General features: G+C 45.7%; 2 protein-coding genes across 9 annotated transcripts in view; one reads left to right on the top strand and one right to left on the bottom strand.

The window, feature by feature from the left end:
* Positions 1-5696, top strand: part of RNF141 (ring finger protein 141) — a 42597-nt gene extending 36901 nt beyond the window's left edge. Inside the window, exon 6 of the mRNA XM_001504919.5 lies at positions 2856-5696. Within this exon, the coding sequence (XP_001504969.1) occupies positions 2856-3006 (151 nt within the window). The 3' untranslated portion in view covers positions 3007-5696. The remainder of the gene's footprint in view (positions 1-2855) is intronic.
* A 1650-nt stretch (positions 5697-7346) lies between these two features.
* Positions 7347-18050, bottom strand: part of AMPD3 (adenosine monophosphate deaminase 3) — a 45346-nt gene continuing 34642 nt past the window's right edge. For all 8 annotated transcript variants that reach the window (XM_005612169.4, XM_005612167.4, XM_023646036.2 and 5 more), the window contains exons 10-15: positions 17490-17616; positions 14567-14730; positions 13318-13438; positions 12030-12203; positions 10305-10415; positions 7347-9225 (exon numbers count right to left, since the gene is read on the bottom strand). In XM_005612169.4, the coding sequence (XP_005612226.1) occupies positions 9049-9225; positions 10305-10415; positions 12030-12203; positions 13318-13438; positions 14567-14730; positions 17490-17616 (874 nt within the window). In that variant the 3' untranslated portion in view covers positions 7347-9048. The remainder of the gene's footprint in view (positions 9226-10304; positions 10416-12029; positions 12204-13317; positions 13439-14566; positions 14731-17489; positions 17617-18050) is intronic.

Below are 18050 nucleotides of genomic sequence, written 5' to 3'. Positions count from 1 at the left end.
ATGATCCATGGGGCCCAGAAGTGCAATCTCCCCTGGCCTCCAGAGCCAGGCTCTTAAGGGGTGTCCCTCATGCAGCCTGTGTGCAGGGTTGTGGCTGCTGCACAGTGAGGGCAGGACACAAAGCACTCATCTGCTGTGGTTGTGGTGTGGCTGCAGTGTGGGGTGGGCAGGGCTCAGGGCACTTGCCCTGCCTGGTTGTAGCACAGCTGCCACATGTGAGAGCTGGGTGCAAGCTATTCCCCCAGCCCCGTTGTGGCCCATTACTGCACAGAGTTGGCAGGGTGCTGGGCTCTTGGCCAGTCTGGTTGCTGGGAGGTTAGGCATGGTACACTCACGCATCCCGGTTGTGGCAGAGCTGCTGTGTGGGCTGGATGGGGCACAGAGCACACCCACGGGTGCTTGCAAGCTAGAGGGAAGGCACCTGCCAGTGTTTCCATCCCCAGAGAACTATAGGTTCCTGCCTCTCCAGCAGCCATTTTAGTATTAGTAAGTGGGTCTCTCTCTTATGGTCTTGGCACTTTGCAAACTGTTGCTTTTGCACTGAATCTTAGGACAAGTAGGTCTACATGCAAGCCCTTTAAGAGTGAGTTCTCCACTCCCTACATTTCCATATTTGCCCTGGACTTAATCCCTGTTGATTTTCAAAACCAGACATCTGAGGGGCTCATCTTTCTGGCGTCAGACCTGGGGGTTGAGGTGCCTGATACATGGCACAGTCCCTTCTTTCCTTGGGAGAAAGTTCATATTTTGTGGAGATCCCTTCCCGATTGTGGGACACCACACCCGGGGTGGGGTCCTGAGCAAGACTGAGTCTCTGTCTCTCCTACCCTTCTCTATGTGTCTCTTTTATTCTTTTGAGAGGCACTGTTGTCCAGTTCTTGGGTCCTTTTCAGAGGAAAATTATTCCATACGTAGCTGTAAATTTCTTGTGTCCGTGGGAAGAGGTGAGTTCAGAGTCTTTCTATGCCACCACCTTGAACTCCTCTCAGTTCTGGGTTGGTTTTCATTGATTTTTCTCTTCATTTTGGGTTGTATTTTTCTGCTTCTTTGTATGCCTGGTAGTTCCTGATTGGGTGCCAATTGTGATTTTTACCTTTTTGGGTACTGGATATTTTTGTATTCCTATAAATATTCTTGAGCTTTGTTCTGGAATATAGTTACTTGGAGAAAGTTTGATCCTTTTGAGTCTTGGTTTTATGGTTTGTTAGACAGGACCAGGGCTGTGTTTAGTTTAGACCTAATTATGCCCTGCTAATGAGGCAAGACCCTTCAGAGTACTCTACTCAATGCTCTGCGAATTATGAGGTTTTCTAGTCTGGCTGGTTGGAACAGGCAATATCCCAGGCCCTGTGTGAGCTTTAGGTACTGTTCCCTCAAATCCTTTTGGATCATTCCTCAGCCTCCAGTGTTTCCTCATATGCACGCACTGGCCATTACTCTGCTGAATATACTCTGGGGGACTTTCAGTAGATTCCAGAATTCTCCGTATGTGCAGCTTTCTCCTCTCCATTAGTCTGCCCTGTGAACTCTAGCTGCCTCTGCCTCCTGAGAGTCTCAGCTCTCTGTCTCTTCAGCTCAGGGTGTCTGCCAGGCTTCATCTAGGTTTCCCCTGCTTGCTCTGCAGCCTGGAAATTCTCAAGGCAGAAGGCTGGGGCAATTTTAGGACTAACCTTCTTTTGCTTCTCATCTCTCAAGGATTATTGTCCTTTGTCATCTGATGTCCAGTGTTGAAAACCATTGTTTCATATACAATCATTCATCACTTAACAACAGGGCTACATTCTGAGAAACGCGTTGTTAAGTGATTTTGTCATGTGGACATCATGGACTGTACTTACACAACCCTAGACAGTACAGCCTGCTCCACCCCTAATATGCTAATCACGTAGTGCTAATCTTATGGGACCACTGTTGTGCATGTGGTCTGTCATTGGCTAAAGTGTCGTTATGTGGCACCTGACTATATTTTGTCCTGCATTTTAGTTGTTTTAAGTGGGAAGATAAATTTGGTTCCTGTTGGCCAGAAGCAGAAGTTGACTGTTTTAAAATTGTGACTTTTGTACACAGAAGAGCACACATAATTATCTTGTAAAATAGCTTGAGGAACCAGAAATGAACCTGAATAATATGTGCCAGCTCTAGCTTTCATATTTAGTTTATGGAACAGATTTCTAAATTTTTGCACAAAAGCCAAAGAGCAATTGATATAATTTAATTACTTTGGTCTCAGATTTCACTGAGAGATGAAGAGAAAAATATTTTCCCTCTATGACATGTTTCTGGCTCAAATACGGTATTTTTGAAATTTCCCAAAATAATGTTTGACAAGACCAAAAATCCCTTTGGAAAACATAGCCTTACTTAAGCTACAATATGTAAGTTCTTTGCCTGTCACAAAAATTATCTGTATGTAAAGTTCATCCTTTATTTGAAACCTTGAATGCTTCCATTCTGTTGTTTGTAGCAGCAAAAGACGGGAAAAACCTAAATGGCCATCTATGGGAGACTGGTTAAGTGAATCATGGCCTGTCCACACAGTGGATGCTTAAAAAGACTAGACAGTTCTAACGTAATGTCCTACAAGATACATGGACAAGTAAAAAGAGCAGCGATGTAAATCCGCACACCAGCTTGATCATGCTTTAATCTGTGTGTAGAATATGTGAGAAACTGGTAACAGTTGTTACCCTGGGGATAAGAATTAAAGATTGAGTGGGAGGGAGAGATTTATTTTCACTGTATACTTTTAAGCTGTTTACGTTTTAAAACAAATATCTACATGTATTACTTTTTAAACAAACCAGTTTTTAAAAAAGAAGAAAAAGAAACAAACTGTTCTTTGACTTCTCTAATAGGAGTGATCGACACAGGAATTGCCCTATTTGTCGCCTACAGATGACTGGAGCAAATGAATCTTGGGTAGTGTCAGATGCACCCACTGAAGATGATATGGCTAACTATATTCTTAACATGGCTGATGAGGCAGGCCAGCCCCACAGGCCGTGACCTTGGGGTGAAGTGTTCTGCTGCTACTGTGGGCTGTAAACACTCTGGTCGCGAGGGAAGAACACAGGGATGTTGTGGCACAGACAAAGAAATCAATTTTCCCCACTCTTATTTTCGCTCTTCTGAAAATTTCCCCCCTTTCTTTTGATAAACTTTCTATGTCTTCCATTTATGGTCAACTAAAATTTGCTACTATTTTAGGCCATATTTTTCTGTTATTTATCTGTTCTAATATATATTAGAACTAATTGCTCTTGAATCCTTCGCTGAGGTAACAGCAACATTTCCAGAGGCTTCTGAAATGCTAATATTTTTCAGGCCAGGAGTATTCTGGAATCTATTTAGTTAGGTTTAAAATAAACCTTGAATGTTAAAAAATTGTAGCCATCTGAGAGAAAATTTTAAATGACTGAAAATGTAGAATATATCAACGTGCATGTTACTACTTAAATTAGTCTTTCTGCTGGAATCGAAGGAGTATGTATGCCCCCTTGTGGTTAGTTATTGCTCCTTTAATAATTTTTACTTGAAATGATCCATAATTATTTCATAACTTTAGCAATGTGTTTTGGAACTACATGTTTTTTTACTTAAAACTCTTTTTTTTTCATGTTGTATAATTTTGGTAAGGACTATAAAGTTGGGCGTGACTTTGTCTTGTAAATAGATATCTACTGGGGAATCTTCTCGGCTGTTCTGGAAATGCTTTCCCACAGCTGGGAAATTGTTCTAAATAGCTTTTGATAATACTCATGCATCTTGGAGTTTCAGAAGGAAATTTTTCTCAATCACAGATCATAAATTTCATATTTCCAAATTATAAATCATTCAATATTGGTTTATGGTGCTTTTCTTTTCTTAACTTGAAGGCATCTTTCCGAAGTCTCAAAGTCCTCAAATTTCTTAGATTAAGAGAGAAGAAAATAGGATGTAGCCTTTTAACCATATGTTCATAAAACACCTTTGAAAATTAGGAGATAATTTGACTTTCTTACTGTTTCACTGTACTTCCTTTGAAATACTCTGAAAGAGTATAGTTATAATGGAATTAGATGTTCAGTTGGCTCTTGAACCATTTTTTTAAAATTTTGCTTACAATGTAAAATTTTTGTTTTATGCTAAACATTAACATTTCAGTATATAATAAAACTAGGGCCTGATGTCTCCTTTAAAAAGTATGTTAACATTCCATATCACTTTTCTGACTTATTATTGGTAAGTTGCAAATACTACTATTTCCCAAAGTACCAAAGTACACCATTTAACTTGTTGCTTATTGGTGGCAGAACTTTTGGATACTAGAATTTTAATAGGCATGCAAATTAAGTAATTCATTTCTAGGAGAAATGTCTGACCAAAGGTAGCTTGATTTTACCCCCAAAACACTGATAACTAATTGGTTGACATTCATGATGGGGGCAGCTCAGTAGCAAATAGCTAAACACTCACTGTGGTGGTTTGTGCAAGCAGAGTACTGGGGGCTCCATCAGGTTGTGTGACCTTGAGAAAGTCCCTTTCTCTGGTTTGTAGGTTCCTGCTTCAGAAACTGAGTCTTTACCTATGGTTTTCACACCTTATTTCAGCAGTAGAACCTTTTTCTTTTTCAAGTAAAATCTTACTCAGAATCCCTACACACACACCCTATCCCACTATATAAAAGTCATATTTCATTAACACAAACTTCTTTATATAAAGTTTATATACTGTAATAACTAAATATTATAAAGTCAACCAATGAAAATATGTATTAATGCATTGATGATAATCCAGTATAATATAATTTGGTCAGTAACACAAGTTGTATGATGGGACCTTTTCTAAATTTATTTTTTTTCAAAATAAAAATTTTTTTAATTAAACAAGTCAAACGTCCAGAACCCTGAATCTCCTCCGTGGTTTCTTAGTCTTCCATGGAACATATTTGGAAAACCTTGTGATAGGTGATCCTCTGAGATCTTTTCCAGCTCCAAGATTTTTAAGTGTCTTTTTGGATTAGACTTGCTGAGTCTAATTCAGATTGCCTAATTTAAGAATGTCTCTGAAAATGAACAAAGTTGCTTTACAGATTTTGGGATCTTTCCAGGTAGAACCAATGATTTTATTCCCCAGAATCCTTCACCTTTCAAGGAATTATTTAACAGTGAGCCCAGTGACGTGATATTGCCCAAACCTTCTTATTTTCCAGTATGAACTCCAAGATACTAACTGATCTACTGTGAAATATGGAACGTTTTTATTAGCCTTCTCAAATAAATGAGCACAGTTTTTTGCTCACTCCATTAAACTGAGCGATAATTCTTTAGATGTGAATGTTAGGAATGTTCTACTGTAACAACTAATTATAAAAGTTGTAAATTTGTTTAATGGATGAAATGTACACTTTTTGTATTCTGTACAGCTTTATCTTTTTTTAATATGAAGTACTTAAATGAACTTACTATGATAGGAAATATAATGTGTGCCTTCTAGGATTTGTGAAATGGTTTCATGAACTCTAAGGAATTTGTTTTATAAGTTATAAAGTTTTCCCTATCCTAACTCAGTAACAAAGGATTTATAATGCTATAGAACTTTAGTTTGAGAAAATGGATTTGACTATGTACTGAATTTAGAAGTTGAGAATAATAGTATCTGTTTTATTCTTAGGACAAACTGATATATTGTGCAATAAATAATCTTTAGCAAGTAAATTTTAGCTAATTGAAGAGATTTCTTTCTTACCGTGTAGTTTCACATTCTTATCTACTAAATGTTTACATTCCTTGAAGGACTATTTTGTATTGTGCTCTGGGGGTTGTGATGTTTGTGTGCTATGTTTTAAAATTCATTTCAAATTGGATCGATTTCCTGGCATCTAATATATGTCTGGGAAATAAGTCTGCTTAAAAATATCTCCCGGTTCAGTGATTTTTAACATTGGCAAGTTGGATCCATTAAAAGGCAGTCCGAAGAATTTAACTGGTTTTTTCTTCATTAAGTCAAGCTTACTTTGTCTATCTAGAAATAAGAAAACTACTTGGAGATTAGGGAAATCAGCGAGTCACCCGCATTTACGATAGGCAACACAATGACAATATAATAGAAACAAGCGACAACAGACTTTCATCTGTTTTCATGTCTTTTTACCCTAATGGACAGTAAAAATAATCGATAAAATACTCCAATCAGTAAAATAATCGATAAAAAGTAGTTTTGATGTTTGCTTTATAAAATCATTTCCATTAAAAGAATATAATTAGGGAAGCATGTTAGAGACTAGTGCTGAGAAGAGGAAAGCCATTCATAAGGAGTGGCAGTTTGTCATTCAATTTACTGATGTGTGTCATCGTGGAGAAATACCCATTTTGGTATCAAAGGACATAGAAGCCTCCTCAGAGATGTATTTTGATACTTGAGGCTGTTTATAGTCCTACTCTCTGGCATCCTCTCTCTTTCTAATAAAATATTTATTTAGAGGTTGAGGGTATAAAAATTTCCAGGGAACTGTATTTGTCTACTTAGCGTTCCTTTTACTGCAGGTAGTTACACTTGGTCTTTCTATCAGTCATAGTTTCAGGTATAGAATACTCAGGGGTATTACCAACATAGCACCTTCAGTTGAGTCTTCAAACCCAGAAAAGGATGAGCATTGCTTCCCCAATTCAGCACTCAAACAAGTAAAGAGAAAGCCAGAGGGATATGCTTTCACCCAAGGTAAGAGGAAGTGAAGACCCGAGACAGGCTTGGTGAGCACCAACCCAGGAGCTGTGACTTGGTTTCCTGTGGCAGAGAGCAGTGACATTGATCGTTCCGCAGTGCAGTGTGAAGGAACACATACCGTGAACTTGAGCCTTTTAGAGTAAGGGATAACATGCCTCAAGAACCGTTCTCTTAGAAATGCAGGCCAGTATACAATTGCCTTTGACTCCAACTGCAAACACAAAAGAAAGTAGGGAGGGATTCACCCCCCGAAAAGGCCAATTAGGTACAATGATGTAATCAAAGTGCAGAGTGCTATAGAAAAAGGTGTCTGAAAAGTTTGCAGGACAGGTAAAATCCAGCAAGGGTGGGCTGAACAGACTAGAGTAGCGCCCATGGAAAAGGAAATGAACGTGTATGGCTTGCTCACGAACTGTAACGGGGCAGAGGGAAGGGGAAAAGATAGCAAAGGTTCACTTTCAGGCTCTGGTGAGCTTCAGTTTGAAAATTTTGAGTTTTCCTAGTGAATGTCATTCATGTCTGAGTCTTAGTAAAAGATAAATTACAAGTTATTATTGATAGCTCTTCAGGATGCCCAATCTTTTCTTAATGTAAAAAACTTAAACACTTGCTTTAAATAGTATTACTTTGAAATCATTGAGTCACAGTCCTAACAGACTTTATTTAATAATTAAAAACGAATACTTGATACAGATAAAATGACAATGAAAAACTGTATGATACTTGCTATGTTAGGACAAATGTATACAAATAGTGGCTTTTCAAAAATAATGAATGCCTAAGATAAATGCTGGGTTTTCATTCAATTTCATGATTAGCTGTAAGATAGCATGTATGTTTGCCTAGTAAAAAGACATTTATTGTTCCATATGCTGAGTTGACCAGTGGAGGGAACGAGCATTATAAAGTCATAGGACAAGACAATCTAAAGTCAAATAAGCATTTTCACAGGCAAAAATAGGGTTCTTCTAACTCTAATGATTCAGAAGGACTTCCCATAGTCTCATTTGCCCACAGAAATAGACAGGAAGGTCCTTGAGCAGCTTGTTAAGTACTAGGAGTACATATCCTTAAAAAGTTGCCAAAAGAGAAATTCCTTCAGTTATTCAATATACATTTATTGAGCACCTACTATATACCAGGCATTAGTCACACAGATGAAGAGTACATTGGTAAAACTTAAATTCAGATCAATCTTAAAAAATGCTTTCTACCTGGCTTCTGGGACCACTTATATCTTCTGAAGAAGTCTGCGTGTTAGGTAAGGGAGAGATTTCACCTTAAAAAAAATTGCACTGGGTTACAGTGATAAAAATTCTACCATTTGTGAGGCCTAATGGAAGAGTGGGGCAAGGCCTGGATTAGCAGTAGAGAAACCTGGTTCTAGTCCTATTACTTATTAGCTGTGTGACCTTAAGCACGTTTACGTTTCACTTCTCTGGCCATGGGTCTTCATAAGTGAAGTAATAATTGGGCTGCCGTCATAGAATATTTGAGCCAAGAGGAACACGGATCATCTAGTCCTGTGCTTTTCCAAGTCCTTAGTTCAAAGGAAAATATGTAGAAACTCCAATGTCAAACTGATGAAACAAAGTCGCTTTGAGGAAGCACCCAGAACCTCACTCCCCAAAGCCCGCCCTCCCCGACCCTGAAGTGGTCCTGGAAGGGCGTTGACAGAACATTGTTCGAAAACCACTCGTCTAGTCCCAACCCTCACTTTTCAGATGAGGAAACAAAGACAAAGATAGGAGTGATTGTTTCAATGTGCACATTTGGCTTCCTAAATAGAAAGGAGGGAGGAGGGCTAAATAAAACTTTAAGAAAGTCATAAAAAACACAAATTGTCAAGAAGGAAGTTTTCTATTTTAATTCTCTCAAAGTAGCTCCTTTATGAAAGGGAGCTCTGAAATTGATTTTGTTTAAGGCAACCAGCCAGCCAGAGGCTGAAATAAACAACTACCAACTAGCCTGCAGGGCCAATGGAGGACTATGGCAGAAAACCACACAGACCTCACGTCAGTGGGCATTGGACCATGGAAGATCCTGGCCCCAAGGATGCAAGCACTAGCGGTTTCAAGAGAAATATTTGGAAAATCAGGAAGGAGTACAGACAAGTGTCCAGCTCCCAGATCTCCAAGGAGGAGTCACCGTCTATTACTCAGAAATATCAACAGAAGTGGGCACATTATATCTTAAAGTGAACAGTGCAACCAAAATCACTAGTTGGAAAGTTCTTCAGAGGCGTCCTCTCCGTGGGAAGTCCTAATTTGGTATCTTGACCACTGTTAATCACAGCAGACTTGGAATTAAACCAGAAGCTAAATTGCATGTCCAGTGCTGGACCTATTTGGTCAGGGCTGTGATCTCTTCTGATTTCATGGCATCAGACAGGAAGCTGAGTTCATTGCATAAGGTCTCGTATCGGAACGCCATCCGGATCTGAGCAACATTTGTCTTTCGAATATCATTTCCTTCAGGTCCTTCTTTATAATAATTTTGTCCCAGAAACCTTTGCTTTTCCTGCAGACCAAGAGAAAGACAAATGAAACCATATACCTTAGATTCACTTTCTATATCCGCACGTCATCTGATATTAGCCACACCAAATCAGAATACTTCCCCCTGAAGCTGATGTGTATCTTTCCCCACAAGGCTCTCATAAGATCCTCCTGGCCTCCGTGTCCTCAAGGATGTCACCCTGACAGCCCCATTCATTCCCGACATTTCTGACTGTGCTTTTCTTGATCAGAAAGGAAAGATAAGAACTGCAAGAGCTGCTGGCAATGAGGAAGGCAAAGTGGAGGCCTCGAGACTCAAAGAAGTCCCTCCAGAGAGCTACCCAGGGCACACAGGTGTTTCGGGGGAGGGCCAGTCCAAAGTTTGCACAAATTGAATCTCGAGCCTGTAACTCTTCTCTGCATCAGCACCCAACAAGAGTAGCACCGATGCAGCCCTCTTCCTGTACCAGTGACAGCCCCCAGGGGAGGCACCCAGGGACCTAAGACACCATCTAAAGCAATGGTTCTCAACGCTGGCTCAATCAGAATCAACTAGGGAACTGTAAAAAAAAAAAAAAAAAAAAAAAAAAAGACTGATATCCAGGTCCCATCCCTAGAGTATTTTAATTCAGTCTCGGTACTATTCACCTATTCAAGAAATAGTGAGTGCCTGCTGTGTGCCAGGGACTATTCTAGGCATAGTGCTGAACAAAACAATCTCTACCCTTACATTCTAGAAGAAAAGACAGGAAAATGCATAACTACATATTACAGTGTCAGTGGTAATAAACGTTATGAAGAAAAACAAGGGATGGAGAATGATGGCAAGTGTGTGTCTAGTGTAGAATGGGTGATCAGGGAAGGCCTCTCTGAGGAGGTGACATTTGAGCAGAGGTTTGAAAAGGGTGACAGAGCAGCCATGAGGATTCAAGAGTCTCCCCAGGATCCTCCCCTAGAATAGGAGTTTCAGTGTGACAGAGACCCTGCTTGTTCTGTTCATCACTGATCCCAGTGCCTAGAAAGTGCCTGGCACACAGCAGCCATTCACTGTACACATGCTGAAAGCACGGGGGAAGGAGGGCAGCGCCGTCACACACGTACCTGATGCGAGAGGCCGCTCTGCAGCACGCTGTTCCTGGCAATTTCGCAGAGGTCACACGTGCTCAGCTTCCACACTTGGGCTGCAATTGCATATTCTTCCATAAGTGCTTCCTAGATTCCCCCAAAAGTAAACGTATTAGATGGCAGAATAGCCATTTCAAGTCTTCACATATTTCCAAAGCTAGAAACATCGGACAGGCATTGCAGATTTCATTCATCTTTACTGTCTGGCACCTGGGTAACCAAAACAACATCCCCCCCTTAAATTATGAACTCCTAAGATGTTTTTTGTGTGCAATCTTAGATTTCCAGAGAGAGCTGTATCAAAGAACACCTACACATTTATTTGTTGACCAGCACACGTTCGAAACCCTGTGCCAGGCACGGGGATGCCAGCCTCTGCTCTCCTGTGGCAATCTTGCAGGTCTTGCACATTTTTAGTACCTTCTCTATAGCTTCGCTTTTCATGTAACACATCATTTTCTTAAGATTGTCCAAAAATAAAAGGGAATCTGAGTAAAGTACTAAGAGCAGAGGCGGAACATTAAATAAGAATGAGAAATGATCAAGGGTAAGACAGTTTAACCCTGCAAGGATCTGGGTTTGAGCTGCGCTTCGCTGTGTCTTCTGGGATGTGAATTGTCCCACATGACTCGCAAGCCCTTCCGTTAGCTCTTCTGCACCCATCGCCTCGGTGCCCTAGAGCAGCGGTTCTCACACTGGTCCAAAGACCCCTGGGCGTCCGCAAGGCCTTTTGAAAGGTCATCCCTTTCCGACGATGCGTCTTTGTGAGGCAAGAGTTTCTTCATACACTTTAATAAAATAATCTATCACAGACTGACTGCAGGAGCAGAGAGGAGAATCCAGCTTTTTTCTATTAAACCAGACACTAAAGAGATTTGCAAAAATTTAAAACAATGCCATTTTTGTTTGGAGGAATATGGTTATTTTTCAGAAAAACCACTTATGTTAACATTTAATAGGTTTATTAATGTTATTTTTAAACGAGTTAATATTTTTCAGTTTCTCATTAGTTTCTAACACAGTGAAATGTCAGTAGATATAACCCATGTAAACAACTACACTCTCAGTGCCTCCAGTAAAAGGGGTCCTGGGACCAAAAGCTTGGAGAATTTGCTCTAGAAGCCTCTGGCATTTCTATTGTTACTAATCAGTGTCTGGTCTTAGCAATACCACCAAAATGTGATAGGCAGAAAGATGGCTAGTCCCCACACAATGATCTCGCTTTTCCCTTCTCTTTTTCCCCAGAGATCCAAAGTCTAAGAGTAATGACAGTATTAATAAAAATGGCAGCTAACATTTTGAATACATGCTATATGCAGACACTATATTCGACTCTTTGATTCATTATCTTAATAAATCCCACAATGTAGATGTAGAGACAATTTTATCCCTATTTTACACATGAAGAGGAATAAGATACAGAGAGGTCAAGTAACTTTACCAACATCACAGAGCTAGTAAATGTCAAAGAAAGGGAAAATAGGGAAAAGCAAAGAAATGAAATGGTGGCCTCAAGCATTCAAGGGCCCCAAAGACAGGGCTCCTGGAAAGAACACTTTTCCCTCACCAGGAGCTTCTTGTCTTCACTAGGCCACCAACCTCCCCCTCCCCGCCCCTCCCCCTGTGAAAGCAGAACCGAGCCACGCGCTCACTGAGAGGAGAGGCCAGGACTGGTGGCTGCTGGGGCACCTGAGTCCTCACCTTCGTGTAATGGAACTGCATGGGGTCATCAGTGGAGAGAGAGACATGCAGGCCCTTGTGCAGGAATTCCCTCAGGGGGTTTTTGGAATATTCGAGAAACAGACTGTTGTTGCTAAGAGGAGACATGGCAATGGGGATCTGAGCCAGATAGTAGAGATACTGCAACACAGGACTCTGCAAAACAAACACCAATCTCAGGTGACAGGTGCCAGAGATGGGAGGGAGGGGAGGAGAAGCAGTCATCAGTGGAAAGCAACCTCTGGGCAGTGTCTGTGCCAGTCGCTAACCAAACCCGAGTCCCCCAAAGCCAGGACGCCCGACCCACCCCGCCTTCCCCACCTCTACGTCCACCGCATCCCCACCTCACACGGCCATCCCTCCTGCCCACTGTAGGCAGTGCTCCCTCTTGGCTCCAGGCTCAGGGCACAGCTCAGGGCGGGAAGGGCAGCTGCAAGGCCCTGGGCTGACCCCCAGCCTATGTACTCAGCTCCCCTCCCCGACGCTGACCCCCAACTCGTCAGTCCAGGTTTGCTGTTTTGTTGCTTTGACCGCAAACATTCAGGTTGAGGTTGTAAACACCCCGGCTCCTAGGAGATGGGAAGGGGCAGACCTGACTGGGCTGGAGTGGTTTTCTGATGTAGCACCCGCCCTACACAGAAATGTGTCACAGATTAGACGTCACAGGGACCAGGACAGGAGGAGTTTGACCAAACACCGTTCCTATGGAAGCGATCCAAACTATGGAGAAGACCGAATGCACCAAGCTCATGGTAGCATTATTTACACGAGTGAAAAGTTGGATGGAGTCTGTCCAACAAGTGGAGATTGGCTGAATCAATTCAGACCATCCAAGTGGCGGGCCGCCTTCCAACAGCCTTTCCAACGAGGAGCACAGACACTGTATTACGTTACAGCACAGAAAAATGGATGTTATGGAAAGTTAAGGGACAAAGCAGCCACCAAGAATCTGTGGTCATTATGGTAATAAGCCCATTAGAAATATGCTCTGGTAAAAAAGAGAATTATAAATACTAAAATGCTAATAATGGCTGTTTCTATTAATATCAGTAGGGGTTTTTTTTTCCCATTTCTCCAGTTTTGAAAAATCCAAATTGTGTTGTGTTTGATTACATTGCTTTCATAATTAAATATGAAACCAAGATGACTACAGACAGGCCAGCCCAGAAAAAGGTCCTGATGCTTTTAGCATCACTGGCCAGAGGGGTGGACAGGCGATCTCATTTCTCCCCAGGGGAGCCCCGGGCAGGGCCATGAGGGGCCTGGTTACCTTCTTGAGGAGCAGCCCATGGGAAATGTTGTCAGCAGTCAGGAACGCAGACACCAGGTGGGTGATGGAGCCAGCCTCCCCACAGTGCGGCCGGAACAGGAAGGTGCTCAGGCCTCGTTCCCTGCAGGAGAAGCGAGGCTCTTGGTCAGCAAGGACCCCTGGTCCACCCTGCCCAGGGCCCGCAGGCCTAAGGCCTGCACCCCCAGCTCAGGCCTACTCCAGGGGAGACAGTCACCCACAACAGGGTCAGCACAGCTGACACAGGGCACCCTGGAAACTACCCCTCCAAAATGCAGAGGCCCAGGCCCAGAGCTCCTCAGCACCAAGAGCCACCATCTCTGGGGAACAGAGAGGGGGCGAGTGGTAGAAAGAGAGCCTGCCCTGTCCTCCGTTGACTCCCGTCCCTCCCCTCTGCACCAGGCCTTGTGGCCCAGACTCACAGACCTTCAGAGCAGGGAAAGCCGTGAGAAACCATCAAGTCCAACCTCTGTTACAAAAATGGGCAAACCCAGCGAGTGGAGTCAGACGTTAGAATCCACTGCGCAGGTCAGTGGCAGAGCCAGAACTAGAGCCCCCATCTCCATGCTCAGCCCAGGACTGCCCCCACCCCCACCCCAACACCAGGCCCTCTTCTTGCGATCATGGCCCATTCAAAACCTCCACTCCCACAAGCCAGCGTTGGCGGAGGCTGAGCTATGAGGCCCACCCAGGCCCAGCAGGGGCGGGAGGTATGCTAGAGGCACAAGCAGGGGAGCGAAAGGCTCAGCGTCCTGCCACCCGGGGCCCTGACACCTGCCATGTGTGTCACATGTGTGTGTGCTTTGGTGGAAGCCTGTGCATGTGACACTATGGGATGTAGTTCCATGAGGGCACAGATTTGTTTTGTTCCCTATTATATGCCCAGTGCCTCGGACAGTGCCTGTCACACAGCAGGTGCAGTAATTTGTTGCACGAATAAATGCACGTGTGAACACTGTGAGTGTGGTGGTGAACATGCGTGTGTGTTGGCACAGCCCGTCTGTATCAGCAGGGATGGACAGGTACACATGTAGGTGTTGGTGGGTGTGTGTGAACACGTGTGTGGTCAGGCATGGGGTTTGGCTGCACTGTATGTAGGATGGTGCTGTGTTGTAGAGGACATGCCTGCATGTGTATGTGGCCCTGTGGACACGGGCCCTGTGCCGTGTGCTGGGTTGTATCCCTGGGTTTGAGGTGTGCGGGCGTGGGGGAGGGTGGCGAGCTCACGCACCTGCGGAGGTTGTTGAGCACCATGATGTTGGCGTACATGTAGTACAGGTAGTAGCTGTAGGGCGGGTTCTGCTCACTGGTCCAGATGTCTGGGCTGGGGCTCTTTTCCGAGAACATGTGTTCGCTGTGCTTGGACTCGTCATCCACGCTGTCGAACCCCGTCACCTGGGCGGGAGGAGGGGTCCTGCATCAAGTCAAGGCAGATGAGCTGCCAAAGGCCTTGGAGTCTCAGGTTCACACCTCAGCTGGGGACCCCGTGGTCTGCTGAGGCCACATTCCTCCAGGGATGGGGAGTGGGCACGATGCCACAGCCTGTCCTTCCAGGGCTCCTGAAGGTACCCAGGAGGCCAGACAGGAGAGTGTCAAGCCCCTGCATGGGAGTGGCGATGGTGAGGGGACACTCAGACCAGGCCAGGTGAACAGTGAGGCGGCCATACCCACCACCCATCCGTCTGCTGCACCAGAAAGGAGGCCAGCATGGCAAGGGAGCCAGCAGCCACTGCCATTAACAGCAGTAGTAACAGATGTGAGGGGGAAAGGGCCAGGCATTTCCCAGCACCTACTGTAGTCAGACCCTGCCTGAAGCACTGACCACACAATTTAATACTTAGAGTGACCTTGAGAGGGAGGGGTTGGCTGTGAGCAAACCAAGGCCAACGCCATTAAGGAGTTGCCCAAGTGAGATATCCGGGCTCTGATACTAAATGGGCTCAGGGTCGGGCCTCTCTGGGGCTGTAGGTGGAGGATGCCCCAGGGCATGCCCCAGGGCATGTCCCAGGTGTGGTCATGAGAAACCAGCCCGGAGGCCTCACAAACAGGCCAAGGCAAGCCCCATCCAAGAGGGTCCCTTGGAAGGCTGAGCCCTGATTCCCAGGAGGGAGGCACCTCTGCTCCCTGCCTCTTCCCTGGTCAGAGGAGCTCAGGAGACTCGCACCCTTCCACTGCAGTGACAACTCAGCTGGGGCGCAATCCACGCCCCCAGGGGCCCCACCCTAGTCACAGGCTTCCCAGTCACCTGCTCCCAGGGGTCAGGCCCTGACCACGAATGTACCGACAAAGGACACAGCCTCTCAGCCAGCACGTGGGGGCAGTTTTGCAAACACATCTCCCTCCTGTTACTCAGCCACAGCAGTGCTTTGGGAAGGGGCCTCTGAAACACTGTCCACCTCGCTCCACGCTGGCCCAAACTGGGGGGCTCCAGCCCAAGCCTAGGCCCTGGCCGGGTCTGCCAGTCTCTCCCATTCCTATATGGGCAGTAAGGGCCCAGAGGAGCAAGGGACCGAGGGTCTTGACAGTCTTCCCTGTCACAGAGCCATATGTGTCAAAGGAAACAACAGGGTGGTCACCACAGCTCTCAGCACAGCCTGGATGGGGCTGGGGGGCTTGGGGAGACCTGAGCTCTGCTCTGCGCTCACTAGCTCCTGCCTCACCTGGACCCTCGGGGCCTTGGCCTGGGGGTAATGTCAGCCCCTCTCCTGAGCTCTGTATCCAGCCGACGCAGGGCCTCAAACTGGACCTCTCACTGGCCTCGAGCACAAAATATGGCCAAACGCCAACTCTCCCTTCCTTCTCAAGTCTGCTCGTCCCCTGCTCGCTGTTGGCAGTGACCTCTGCAGGGTGCGCCATCCGCTCTCTGCGGCGCTGGGGGGCAGCCTGCTCTCTTCCTTCTTGCTCCCCGTCAGGGTCCGCCCAGGCCCCGCCATGCCACACCCACCACGCCCAGAGTCCCTGGCCTGCCAGGTGTATACTTCTCACTTTTCTTACTTGGGAAGCAGTATAGTGTGACGACAATGACCCCTGCTCTGGAGTCAGGCTGCCTGGGTATGAATTCCAGTTCTGCCACTCTTTAGCTTTGTGAGCTCTCAGTTTTAATTTCCTCGTGCGTAAATTGGAGCTAGTCACTTCATAGTGCTCTGTGAGGATTAAATGCGACACTCCATGGGGAGCGCTGAACACAGGGCCTAACACACAGCAAGCACATAATAATTCTGCTTATTATGAACACCAACCAAACGGTGTGAAGTGGGGTGACTGTGAGGCTGAAGGAGAGCATGTCATGGCGTGGCTCATTGGGGCAGGCAGCAAACGCTCAAATAAATGTGAGCTGTTCCTGCTGCATCATCCATCTCCATCGCTGGAGCAGGAGCTCTGACTCTCACCCTGCCCCTATCCCCCACCTCCTGCTACCTCTGTTTCAGGCCTTTCTCCACACAACAGCCAGAATGGTGTTTGTCTAGAACATAAATTCAGTGGTGTCCCTTGGCCCATCCAAACACTTTCCTGGCAGCCCCCAAACACACACACAGACTCAATCAGCCCACCCCCACACCCCTAGCCTTCTGGAATCTTCCCTGCCTCCCTGCTGTCAGAAATTGTCCCCATAACCTCCACGGGGAACTGGACTTGCTTCTCACTGTCTGCAGCCCCCTGTATTCTGGGCACCCAGAGGGAGGAACCACCACCTGCCCCCACCCCATGTCCTTTCTGGTTAAGTCCTCCACCCCTTCTCTCCCTCTCCCATAACTAACCAGATAAATATATTTTGTGGGGCTTGTCTACTTAACCAAAAAAGGTGTGAGGACCATTGCTTCTAGGCAAAAGCAGGAGCGCTGGCATGTCTGCATTTCTGAAGACCCGAGGCTGCTCGGCGTCGCTGAGAGCCAGACCCAGGCTTTCGGGCCCCGCCTGGCCCGGAGCTGGCTGCTCCGTCTTTCCCACTGCTGCCTTCCCAACACCCTGCCCAACTGGGACGCCCCCTCCTAGAGCCAGCTCACTCTTGCAGAAATTCGGCTTCTTGGGGCTAGCACCCCAAGCCCGGGGCACACAAGTGACAGGATCTGAGAAGGGAAGCCAGACCAAGCCACATGGAACTCCCTCCCCGCTCCACCACTGCACCCATCGCCGCAGGCGCCACCCACGCTTACATATTTGAGGAAGAGGTGAAGCTCTCGGTGATCTTGGGGGTTGATTGTGGCCTCGAAAAGGGGCAGGAAGATGTTCTCCAGCATCTTCCCAAAGCTTGGCAGCAGGTTCTTTGATCTAAATATGTCACTGGGGGAAAGCAAACACTCTGATTAAGGTGGGCCCAGGAGCCCCCTTGGCCTGTCAGAGACCCGCCCCAGCCCCTTCCTCAGACAGCTCGTGATCACATGTAAACCCCCAGGGAAGAGTCCAAGATGTGGCTAGAACACAGATCCCTCCCCTCCTCTCCAACCCCCGGCAAGTTCCATGATACTAGGCCTTGATTTGCAACCTCAACAGCCACCCCTGCCCATCTGAGAGCTTTCTCAAGCTGGAGGCCATGCTGGGAGTGCGGTGCTGGGATTCAGGCTGACCAAGGGTCTGAAGGATGAGTCCTCAAATGTTTCAGTGATCCAAACTCTCTCCCACTCAGCTCAGTTCCCGACTAAAGCACACATCCCAGCCCATCCATGAGCCATGAGCCCACACCGGCCAGGCTGGAGAGGACAATGGTGGTCTGAGTC

Source organism: Equus caballus, chromosome 7 (genome assembly GCF_041296265.1).
Source record: "Equus caballus isolate H_3958 breed thoroughbred chromosome 7, TB-T2T, whole genome shotgun sequence".
In the NCBI taxonomy this organism is placed as follows: Eukaryota; Metazoa; Chordata; class Mammalia; order Perissodactyla; family Equidae; genus Equus; species Equus caballus.
This window is presented reverse-complemented; position numbering and strand designations above follow the sequence as displayed.